The 11,703-nt window shown below is 41.2% G+C and overlaps 6 protein-coding genes across 6 annotated transcripts in view; 3 read left to right on the forward strand and 3 right to left on the reverse strand.

The window, feature by feature from the left end:
• Window positions 1-1,607, reverse strand: part of BATDEDRAFT_37367 (uncharacterized protein) — a 1,946-nt gene extending 339 nt beyond the window's left edge. Inside the window, exons 1-6 of the mRNA XM_006681674.1 lie at window positions 1,544-1,607; window positions 1,075-1,239; window positions 727-901; window positions 588-646; window positions 294-507; window positions 4-192 (exon numbers count right to left, since the gene is read on the reverse strand). Coding sequence (XP_006681737.1) covers window positions 4-192; window positions 294-507; window positions 588-646; window positions 727-901; window positions 1,075-1,239; window positions 1,544-1,600 — 859 coding nt within the window. The 5' untranslated portion in view covers window positions 1,601-1,607. The remainder of the gene's footprint in view (window positions 1-3; window positions 193-293; window positions 508-587; window positions 647-726; window positions 902-1,074; window positions 1,240-1,543) is intronic.
• Window positions 1,608-1,645: 38 nt separating this feature from the next.
• BATDEDRAFT_91349 (uncharacterized protein) lies at window positions 1,646-3,289 on the reverse strand (the record flags this gene model as incomplete). The annotated part of the gene is made up of 5 exons (XM_006681741.1): window positions 1,646-2,073; window positions 2,164-2,393; window positions 2,504-2,622; window positions 2,688-2,862; window positions 3,029-3,289. 5 exons carry the CDS (start codon window positions 3,287-3,289, stop codon window positions 1,722-1,724), a joined length of 1,137 nt encoding a protein of 378 aa, XP_006681804.1. The 3' UTR covers window positions 1,646-1,721.
• Window positions 3,290-3,726: 437 nt separating this feature from the next.
• Window positions 3,727-4,694, forward strand: BATDEDRAFT_91350 (uncharacterized protein). The gene has a single exon (XM_006681691.1). The coding sequence runs from the start codon at window positions 3,735-3,737 to the stop codon at window positions 4,668-4,670; it is 936 nt and encodes a 311-aa protein (XP_006681754.1). The 5' UTR covers window positions 3,727-3,734; the 3' UTR covers window positions 4,671-4,694.
• A 429-nt stretch (window positions 4,695-5,123) lies between these two features.
• On the forward strand, window positions 5,124-5,618 carry BATDEDRAFT_27332 (uncharacterized protein; the record flags this gene model as incomplete). Its single annotated transcript, XM_006681591.1, has 2 exons — window positions 5,124-5,291; window positions 5,427-5,618. The coding sequence occupies 2 exons, from the start codon at window positions 5,124-5,126 to the stop codon at window positions 5,616-5,618; spliced, it is 360 nt and encodes a 119-aa protein (XP_006681654.1).
• A 556-nt stretch (window positions 5,619-6,174) lies between these two features.
• BATDEDRAFT_27333 (uncharacterized protein) lies at window positions 6,175-7,626 on the forward strand (the record flags this gene model as incomplete). The annotated part of the gene is made up of 1 exon (XM_006681592.1): window positions 6,175-7,626. One exon carries the CDS (start codon window positions 6,175-6,177, stop codon window positions 7,624-7,626), a length of 1,452 nt encoding a protein of 483 aa, XP_006681655.1.
• A 101-nt stretch (window positions 7,627-7,727) lies between these two features.
• Window positions 7,728-11,650, reverse strand: BATDEDRAFT_35904 (uncharacterized protein; the record flags this gene model as incomplete). The annotated part of the gene is made up of 2 exons (XM_006681651.1): window positions 11,151-11,650; window positions 7,728-11,035 (listed from the first exon to the last, which is right to left on the reverse strand). Exons 1-2 carry the CDS (start codon window positions 11,245-11,247, stop codon window positions 7,728-7,730), a joined length of 3,405 nt encoding a protein of 1,134 aa, XP_006681714.1. The 5' UTR covers window positions 11,248-11,650.
• Window positions 11,651-11,703: the final 53 nt, after the last annotated feature.

Consider the following 11,703-nt stretch of genomic DNA (forward strand, 5'->3'; position numbering starts at 1 on the left):
TTCAGAGAAACAGCTGCAGGAGTGTGAGGCTGCTTGGCGCTGCCATACACCTTTTTTTCAAGTAAGGAGGTGTGAGATGTTCTGCCCAGTAGTCAGGAGCCAAGTCATGACCTGGAGTGCTGTAGTCTGGAGCGGGAGGATCAAGAGCTCGAAGCTTATCTCGAACCTTGCTATCGGCCTCGAATACACCACCTAAAAATGATAGATTCCCACATTTGTATTGTCGTTTTAGCTTTGTAAAGGAAATACAAAGCAACACATGGTCATGTTGTAGATTCAAGCAATATACTTACGAATTTCGATTTCAGAGACAGTAATACCAAGCTTACTCTGCTGCTGTTCAAGAGCCGAGAGAATGTTTTGTGTAAGCGTGGATTTGTGGGCAGCAGTAAGATCGCCGGTGAGTTCAAGCTTGGCGACCTCGCTGGCTAGAATGTGGCGAGTGATGGACACGAGAGTACGCTCAGAATCCTTCTTGTTGGTCTCAGGATTGATATAGTAGGCAGACTAATGCGTCGAATCATTTGAATTGGTAAGTCGACATGAAAATCAATGGAAACAAGTTTAAACTTGAAAATCAAACTTACCTTTCGAGCGTCGGTCACTTTGAAGTAGACGACAGCGTAGACATCAACATTGGCTTTATCTGAACAGAGAGTAATGATCAGTCTTGCAATAAAGAGTATCGAGATTGGCCAGAATGTACCAGATGTGACTAGAACTTACTCTTTGTAGATACATTGGAAGCCATAACACCAGACACAACAGTGTGAGGAGATTTGACAGCAAAGACCTTGTCAACAAGTGGAAGAAAGAAATGAGCTCCAGCAGACAACACACGGCTGAAACTGCCAGCTCGCTCAACAACCCACAACTCGCCTTTGGGAACATGAGCAACAAACTAAATCAAGTTGAATGTGCCATTCAACAACATGCAGTTAGAATAAAGCAAATCGAGAAATTCAACAGAATATGCAAACAGATCTGGCTCAATAGATATTCGTTCGTATTGCTTGATCAAGCATTTATCCATTTCGGCCAGAACAATCCCACACAGTATAGATATAAGCTTACGATAGCAGATGGTTTGATTTCATAAAAGGCTGGACTGGTGGACCAGAACTCCCAAGCCTTTTCATTTTCAGTAAGCTCACGGACTTGCTTAACAGGAACACCATTCTCAAACTTGGTGCATGGAATATGAGCATAAGGAACAATCAACGAATGACCGAAGCGAGTCTAGTATATGCATTTCAACACATCAGTGCGGTTAGTACAAGAATGCAGAAAGTTGCCATCATGCAATGGCTTGGCGTTAGTCATGATGATTTGCAGCCTGAATTTCACAAAAGATGTACAGTGAAATCCTACGCTTGAGCGAATAGGCTGTATAGGAAAGCATCACTACTTTTCCAGTACATTGACAAGCAACACTATTAATAGCTGGATTGCTAACTCGTCATGTTGAAGAAAAAAGTCGAGTAATGCATAATGTCATAGAATCGACATGGCTCACTCATTGCATAGTAAATAGTAGTAATACCTGCAGACGGGATCTAGCAGCAGAGCCAATGAGAGAACGGTTGATAGCACCAATCATATTATTCATATTCTTGACAAAGTCCGTGCAGTTGTTTTACAGCGCTTTACATCAATCTGACCATTCTGATCACGTGTGTTTATTCATTATGAATCTGTCGATTTCATCAGTTTTACTTCAACTACTGTTTAGATCCTGACTTGCTCTTGACCTTGTCAAACACTGCCATAAGCTGCGTTACCATTCCTGCTGCATCCCCTACATTCGCTGGCACAATAACCGTGTTTCCTTCCTTTGCGATCTGTCCAAACGACTCAATGTACTTTTCTGCAACGCCAAGCGACACTGCATCGTGTCCTCCTTCTTGCTGGATCACTTGCGCCGTACGTAAAATCGCTTTAGCTTGTGCATCTGCTCGCATCCATATTGCCTCGGCTTCTCCCTTGGCATAATTGATTTGCTTGGCTTGCATGGCTTCAGATTCAAGAATCACCGACTGTTTTTGTCCTTCAGCTACATTGATTGCCGATTGTCTGATCATGGTGTCAGATTCACACATGCAAGAGTATATTTTCAACCGTTAAACTCTTGAAACCAGTATGATACTATTCAAAATACCTTACCTAGAACCTTCACTCTCTAAAATTTCGGCTCGCTTTCTACGCTCAGCACTCACTTGCTGATGCATTGCAGCTACAACATTTTCTGGTGGATGGATATCTCGAATCTCATATCTTAGACATCGGATGCCCCAATTCTCGGCTGCAGTGTTCATTACATGTACAATATTGGCATTAAGCTGAGTACGTTCTGCCAGAGTGCGATCAAGCGACATTTGACCAATCTCTGCTCTCTAAACTCGTAATCATTCAAATACAAGTAGGGTAGTTTAATGAGTACACTGTTGGGTCATTGACGCAGTCAAGATTTCACAAGATGAATCATTTCCAACTACACACATACCATTGCTGTTTTTGCCAACTGAGCAACTGCAAAATCAGCATCCTCTACTCCATAGGAAGCCTTGTACGGATCAATCACTCGGTAGTACAGCACACCATCCAGTTGAAGTGTAACGTTGTCTACTCGAAATACAAGACTTTAATATTCTAATGCTTGCAAAATAGGTCTGAATAATAAAACTTACCTTGCGTAATGGCACTTTGAGATGGAATTTCAACAGCAACTTCTTTAAGACTTTTGACGTACGAAATACGGTCTAAAACGGGAATCAAAATAGCAAGACCTGGCTCAAGAATGCGATCAAACTTGCCCATTCGCTCTACAATCCAAGCCTCTTGTTGTGGAACAAATTTGATAATCTAGCAGTTTAAACCAGTATAATAGTGTAAGAATGATAGTAAACCTGCAATGGTAACTGGGTCTTTAGTGGAAATGTGTTTAAAAATGATCTATTTGGAATCCATCAGACATTGCAGTCAAGAGATAAACCAAACCCTCTGCCCATACAAGAAAATATACACTTACAGTATTTGTTGGTAGAACATGGTTACTACTTTGGCTCATACCCCATGCATCGCTAGCTGAATTGGAAAATCCTTTTGATAGAATGCTGGTTGGCAATCGAGTTTGAATTCTTGTTGGATTCAACATAGACTGGGCTCTGCATATGTGGATGGGTCTGGTACAAACAGATGCTAAACTACTTTTGAAATTCAAAGATGCTGTAGGCATGGTAGTAGCAGATCTGCTACCATGAACAAGGATCGACTTGGATAATTTTTGCATAGTAAATAGATTGAAGGAAAAGTCTGACGTGTCTGCAGATCAGATTTTATGTTGCATTTTACGTGAATGCAACACTGAATAAGAAATGTTTAATAAAAGCAGTCTCAAACAATTGTGAATGTACTGGAAAACACTGTTTTGTAAAGTCTTTATTGATCTGTTCATCTTTATATAAAACAACTAAGCAAATGCTTGCATTGAAATTACAGTAAATTTCACGCCGGTTCAAACTTCACTTGTATTCTAAAAACTCGAATACGCTCTAGTTCAAAAGAATACATTCTAGTTCAAGAGAATACGCTCTAGTTCAAGAAAATACATTCTTATTCACGATCCAATTCCCTAAAGAACGATTACGATCACACTAACACGTGATGCAATTAAAAAACTTTCGTTTCTTCATGAACTCGAGTGACCAAAGCAACCACACTGATTGAAACTGCCAATGGACAGACTGATGCGACACAGAACCATCCCAGTGTCTACTGCAGCCATCACAGGTCAAAGAGCAGCATTTAATTCTATTTATAGGCTAAATGTGCTATCCCACCAATGCTCAGATACAGCCAGATTCATGTCATCTACAACCAACGATCCCAAACCCACCATCATCGCTCAACGTCTTCCCCAAGATACAATCCCAGCATCCATCAGAGTTACCCATCCAAAAAGTGTTTTCCGTGAACAAATGCGAGTCTTGCGTCGTTCATATAAAGAAGAGCATTTACAAAAGGTTCATGAAGCAGCACAAGTAGCAGTCCAAACCAAAGCCTTGACTGAAGAGACTGAGCATCTCAAACAAGAAGATATCAAGCAATTTAAAAAGAAGCGAGATGCTTACATGCAAGGTATCGATGCGTTCATTTCACCTATTCCATCACTCCCGTCTCCCGTGGATGCAGTGCTTGCTCGCAACAATAAACAGTTTAGATCGGATACAACAGACGCCACTGATGAAACATTTGAATCTCGTAAGCGTTTATGGAACCAGTTTATTGTTGATCGACGCACTCGTCGATACAAGAATCTCGTTACGTTTAAACAAGAGGAATCAAAGGTTCGTCGTGATGCGTTGACATATCTCTACCATTCTGCAGCGGATTTTGTGTCGTATAGAAACATGGATGCCAAGATAGATGAGGTATTGAAAATGAATATGCTGTTATATCGGACTTTGCCGGAACTGGCTATGGCTGCCGATCAGGAAGAAACTGGCAATCCCACTTCGAAATCTACTAAACGTCGTGAAGATACTCTAAAGGGTGAACTGCTGGGAACGTTTGCTAATGGTAGAATGACCTCGGATACCATTTTAAGCAAGCAAGATGCTACACTTGGTCTGGATTCAATCATTCCTGACAGCGAACAGTTTGGAAAATAAAAATGATTTTATTATGAAAGCCACTGATATCGATTGTTGAAAATATTCGAGTTGTCAATTCCAGTTGTATTCACGTAAAATGTAACCAAAAGTGTAATAAATGGGTTTAAATATTAGAGTTGAATTAATACGATTTTTGTTGTTGGATAGAGCGTAAATGTGAGTTTAGAATATAAAAATGAATGACAATCAAACTCAATATTTGATAATCGTACAATAAAAACATAATTTGTACTGCACGACACTGTCAATCTACAATAGAAAAACAACATTCAACTCTATTCCAAAGCAGTGATTAAGAGAAATACAAGTGTTTCATTTTACGTGAATAACGGCTTGAATTAGAACTCAATCCCAACTTTCTACAACCCAAACACTATTGTTCCTAACACGACCAAAGCGACCTCATTCTAACTCCAACTCATCTTCTTCATATATACTACGGGAATAACTATGGCAAGTAGACTTACTGCTGGTTTCGTTGCAGGTGTTCTTGTTACCACCACAGCCTATTCACTCCTTCAGGCTCGCATTGCCAACGATACAGAGCTACTTAGATACAAACTATCTAATAGTAAAGAGCAAGTGGAGTCTGTTTTGCCTGCACATTTGCAATCACAGGTATGTAGCTGTACAAGTAAAGCCAACTGTTATTTGGAAGCAATTTTGTGGCTGCCATGTTCTATCTTGCCTGTAGAACACTCGGCAACTTTGGCAAGGCTATTATCTAACATTGTTCATTTGCATGCATATTAGGATGTGATTCCTCATAGCTCGCTATCCTCGCATTATTCTTACCCAGGATCATTGTGGCCAGGATCGTGGCACAAGTCGTCCGCTACTCCGTTGAATTCATTTACATCTGCACTTCAGTTCAACACATTCAAAGAAAATTGGAATGGCATGATCCGATGTATCAGCACCTACTTGAACGGAACCTCTGATTGATATGCATTTATATAGCTCTGGCAAAAGATGAGCCTACATTACTGTGATTGATGTTACTATACCAAAATAAAGGTTTTGAATATTCATTTCTAGGCTGTAGGATCAGATTGGGAAGATCTATTGTATTGATCAGTATTGGCTCGATTTGTATAAACAGATTTAAATGGATCTAATCAACAACTGTCAATCAAGGCAATGATTGAATTTGCACAAATATGTTTAGTAAAAACTTGATTGCAGCTAGCAACAATGAGGTGATAAATGGAATCATGTTTTGAATCATTCTGGCAGTATCAAGTACGCTATAGCATTTTAGAGCAAAAGGTTTTGGTTTGTAACACTGCACGATTGCTTCAGATTAGCGTACAGACTTGAGATGGAACATCGAAACTCGTGTCAGACCAACACCAAATGAGAAATATTGTCGTATATTCAATCGAGGCGTAGCAGGTCATTCAGCAAACAATCCATCGATAGTTGCCAAGAATTTCTTTATTTCACTCACCGTTTTATCCTCATTATCGCCAATTAAAAACTCTTGTTCAAGTCACTAACCATGACAGAATCACTGTTGCAATGGTGTACTGCTCATAGCATCCAACCTCGGCATCCTTTAATTGATATCCGTCAAACAGATACGGCTGGGTTTGGTGTTTATACCACTCCACTTGCCAAGACTATTTTACCAGAAACTGTTTTATCAAGTATCTCGCTAACAAACTGTATCACGGCTCAAACGATATTCATAGAATCACAATCCAACAATCCCTACACTCAGCATCTGCATCAATCCATAACTGCCCTTGAATCCCTCTCAGCCCTTCATTCAGATCGTATCTATATCATGTTGTTTCTGATTTGGGGAAAACGATTCAAGCAATATCCTGACATGAAATGGTCAGTGTATTTCAATCATCTTCCAAAGACATTTACAACACCCATTTACTACTGTCCAGAATCAATGGAATGTTCACTATTAGCCGGCACTCCATTATCTACAGCTACCCTAGCAAAACAAAGCAAACTTTTTAAAGAATCCGTGTATTACACTCAAGCCATTATTGCTTTGGGTGAGGGAGATCATCATGCAGATTGGTGTTGGGCAGATGCAATGGTTTGGAGTCGATCCATGTCATTTCATACAGTTGATCCTTCTTTTGAAACAAAATCCGATTTACATATTGTGCCGGGAATTGATTTTTGCAACCATGATCAAACTCCAAACGCATATTGGAAAGTTTCTTCTGTAGACAACTGCGTGAATCTGATTGCGTTGGATACGATTGATCCCGATGTGCAGGTGACAATATCCTATGGGTGCAAACCCAACTCAGAGCTATTGTTTATTCACGGTTTTGTTGTGGATGAAGGCTATTCCGATTGTATCACTATCCCGTTGGAGTGTATTGAGGCGAGTGTGGTAGAGACGGATGAAAACGGGATTAAAAATCTCAAGGCATTTATGGACAGGAAACAATGTGTTTTGGATATGTTGGGTATATCAAAAATGGTAACTATTGCATCGAGTCAACCCGACAACTCACCCAACAACACGAACCCAACTCAAGGAATTCTCGATACCAAGGGACTGGTGACGGCGTGTATTTGTTGTATGGCTATAGACGACGAGGTCAATACTGATCCATCTACTAAAACTAAAAGTCAAGGGGCGATCTGTCTTGCCGAATGCACCATCACACCAGCGACAACTGTGGACGATATGCTTCAACTACTCACTTGCTTACCCAACCGTGACATTCTTTTCTTGCGTGCATGGACTATTTTGCTGCAGGATATTGAGGCCAGACTAATAGTGATGGAAGAAAACGATCCTGTAGATGAAGCTGATCAAACCAAATGGTCAGAGACTGTAAAACATATTATTCAATATAGAAACGGTGCTCGTCGTGTTTTGTTTGATGCGTATGGAGTTTTTGCTGGGCTGCAAGAAGAGTATGCCCAACTACCCAGCGTACAGACATATCTGAGTCAAATGCAAATAAACTAGCACTCCAATCTCTACCAATATAAAAATAAGTATATAGGGATATAATATCAAATAGATGTTATTTAAACAATAAAATGCAGTGTCAAGGATCGCACTAGATATTACAATTTAATGGATTGGCTATAGTACCGAATGGGCTCGGCTTCGCCCAACCCTGCAACAAACATTTGTGTACTTGTCATTGAAGCAGAATAATTGTATTGCTTTGCAGTGGATGGATTTACACCAGCACCCAAAGCATATCCACCAGCTTCCAATACAGTTGATAGCACAGTTTCGTCATCCAACCCATCCAATTGATTTCCTTCATATCTAGAAGCCAGCTCCATCAATCCTAAAGATCCAAAACATACATCCATGTATAGATTTTGTAGTGCTCGAGTGGTGGCCAGTTTTCGATGGGATCGATCTGGGATGAACTGATTCAAATCTCTTTTTTCCAACCCTGTCGCTTCTAGAATACCCGATGCGTAGTGCTTACCAGACGAATTGTATTCTGTTTGATCAATAGCTCGATCTGTTTGGTTGAAATCAGCTTGACTTGCAGATAGAGTGTTGCGAAGGTAATCGCTCTGACTTGCAATGCTTTCATGAAGTGATGGCATGCTATGGAGACAAAGCATTGGCAAGCAGGATCGGTTGCCTTTTCGCGTGTCAGTAGTATCGATGGATCCGGTATTACCTAAAGTATGGGACCTGAGAATGGTATCACGTACTGTTCGTTTTGTGGGAGCTGAAGAGAAGATGGGTGATTCAGACTTGCGATGAAGGGAAAAAATACGGCGCAGACGTTCAATTAGTCCCATATGCTGGTCGGGTTGTTTGGGAGGAACAAATGAAGACTGAGAAAGTGGTCTTGTGGAAGTGTTATGAAGAGGAATGTTGTCTTGACTAGCAGCATCATATGGATGATTTTGATGATTGATGTTTGAGTCGCCAAATGTTGGGGTTAGCTCATATTGCAATGCGCTGTGTTTAACAGCAATTCCCTGATCCATCTCAGATGTGAATTCAACGGCCCTCAAATCTTGATAGGACATGGGTCGAGGTCGGGTACGATAAAGAGATGTATCAGAAGCAAGAGATTGCGACACTTGACTAGAATTGATTTGATCACTGCTCTTGCAAAGACTAACGCTATGCCGAGTTAGCGAAGAAGATCGAGGGAAAAAGTTTGTTGGGTGAGATACAGGTTTGTTGGGCCGAATCTGAAAAGTAGAATCACAATTTTCAACGAGTGAAGACTGAAAGTTGGAGATGGATCGAGCTGGATTGATGGTGGTAGTGTGTTGATTTGTACGATTGTCAAGACAAGTTTGAGAAGGTCTAGATTCACTAGCAATATTGGGAATAGCACGAATGTTTTGTGGTGCAACTGTTGTCGTGGTTGAAGCAACTCGAGTAGTGGAAAGGGAATTATTTATAGAGTTGTATTCACGAGATATAGGAACCAGTTGGCAAGCAATATGCTGTTTAGAATTATTTTTGATGTCAGACTGCTGAGCACTATCAATGTCGACAAGATTAGAAAGAGGTTGATCAGCAACAATCGCTGTGGGCATGGAAGGTGGATCGGATAAAGTATAATCCAAAAAGAAATCTGTCGGTATAGAGGTCAAACGACGAGGAACACTAAAGGTTTTAGGAGCTGATGCGGATGTTAAAGTTGTCGATGCTATATCTGATGCACGATTATGTCCAACAGACCCTAACAACGCCTTATTTTGAATGCTGCTTTTCTCACTATTATAAGCCGTTAGTGCAGGAACAAGAGCAATGCTGCTCATACTTTGGCTGATTCTACGGGAATTCATACGAGTATGAGTAGGATCGAACCCGTACAAATGATAGGGTATCGAGTCTGACGCGTTCTTGCTTGTTGGCGTAGATGTGTTGTCGGCGTAATAACAAGCAGCATCTAATGAGGTTCTGGCATAAGGATCTGTAGGAGAAATCAGCGATTTACCCGCATTATGTTCACCTGGAAACTGAATGGAGAAAGCAGAAGTAGGCTCATGAAAAGAGGGCTTGGATGGAGTATTAAAAGGAGTCGAGTCAATGATTCCATTGACGGCTGTTTTTTCGATAGTGAATGGCAGATTGATACTACTATCGCTTAGACAGATAGAGCTGTCGGGTTTAGTATGAGAGGATGCGGTAAGATCAGTAAGAGATGAGCACGAACGAGACTTGGGTAGCTCAGAGGTTGTCCGGTTCAATTTGGGTTTGTTCTGAATACAAACAGCCGTAGCTTTATTGGTCTCGGTAATACAGGCTTCAGGTGTTTCCATATGTGGCAATACATTCGTCACATGAACAGGGTCAGCAGTTTGCACCGAGTTTGGCATGCCGTCCTTATCAGCATTTTCAGAATCTTTCGTGGCGAGGTGTGGCAGGCTTGAATGCGATAATTTCGAAAGAGTCGTTCCCTGGTTCGTAAAATGCAATGCCTTGAGTCGAGTCTTGCTTAATGCCGTGTTGGGCGTTGATGGAAACCCTAAAGACCTGAGTTTTTTTAGTTGCGATTGGATCGCATTGGGTACAGAGAGTCCCAGCTGCGTTGCTGAACTACCCAGCGAGGCAGAGGAGAGTCGTTTAGTAACAGTTGAAAGCTTGGATGTTTTAGCTGGCTCTTGGTGACAAACTTTGCGCTGCACAGCTTGGTCTTGCTCCATTGCACTGAGTGCTAGAGGAGATATTGGTAAGCGTGATCCACCATTGAACATGGTGCTAGACTGTCGGATACGAGCGAGCTTTGCCTGCTGCGTTTCTCTTGCTAGAGACCCAGCAGAGTGGTGTTTCCCACTAGATTGATCTTGGTTGATGCCATCTCGATTGGATAAACTGCGATCATGACGACGTCGAGATCGTGGCTTATATTTGCGGTTGTTGGGTCGCATGTGTGGAGGAAGATACGCTTTGGACGCAATGAGATTGGATTGGAAATGTTCAACAGGAGAGGATCCATGTGGAGACAATCGGCTGTTATGAGCTACATCGGTATTTCTGATACTGCCAGCAGTATCTGAATGAATTGATGTGCTATTGGATCCTAATCGTTTTTTTGATCTGCCTGCATGGTGACGATTGGTGGATGGAGTAGAGGACAATGCAAATGGAGTGGATGGTGAAGCAGAAGTGGAGCTGATTGATTTATCTTGAGATGTTTCCAGCCCTTGAAGTCGTTTCCACAGTGGCTGATTGTCTTCGTCGCTATCACTATCAGTTTCACTGCTGCTTTCGCTCCCACTACTTTCGCTGCTACTCGTGTCGTTTCTTTTATTTAAAACAGCAGTAGTGACAGTATCTTGAGATGGTGGAGTAATAGGTGCATCCTGATCGATGACAGAAATAGACTGCAATGGAGCCTTTGTTTCATTAGAAATCGATGTCGTAAAAGTGACCAAGTCTAATCATCATATGTAGAGCATTAATATATACAATTTTAGGGTATATTGTTTAAAACGGATGAGTAGCCGATGCAATTGCAATGTACTGCCACATTCATCCCAAGTTGTGCTTACCAGGTGACGGCGGTGGTGAAGGTGGCTGCCTATTATTACTTGGCTTTACATACGATTGGGCATCTCCAAGAGCCATGATTGTCATATCGTCATGCATTGAGGGCTTTGAGTCTAATTAATATCAAAAAAAGGTTTACAGGCGACCTCGAGAATTGAACAGTAACCCGAATGATATCGTGATGAAACACCTATGCTTCGACTGAAATAAATTGAAGGCTAGATGGCAGAAAGACAGTTAAATATATTGTAATGAATGGTTAAAAAAAGATGGGTGGTAATCAAGCCCGCTGGAAAGTGTCGAGAGCGTTATTAATTAAGTCGACTCAACGGGTCTGGCAGGTAGAAAACACTGCGTTTTATTCGCTAATTAGTTTGTTGATTCTCAAATACACCGGCAGGGCTTGTGTATGGAAGAATTCGGTTCTGAAAGGGGTCGTATCAATATATGTGTAGCAGCAACTATACGAAGCCAAATAGATTGAGCAAGATGTCTAAAGATTATAGTGGTTTAATGAGGTGTTGGCACGGCCATGTCGGTATTAATAGTCTATCT

Source organism: Batrachochytrium dendrobatidis (genome assembly GCF_000203795.2).
Source record: "Batrachochytrium dendrobatidis JAM81 unplaced genomic scaffold BATDEscaffold_13, whole genome shotgun sequence".
Lineage (NCBI taxonomy): Eukaryota > Fungi > Chytridiomycota > Chytridiomycetes > Rhizophydiales > Batrachochytrium > Batrachochytrium dendrobatidis.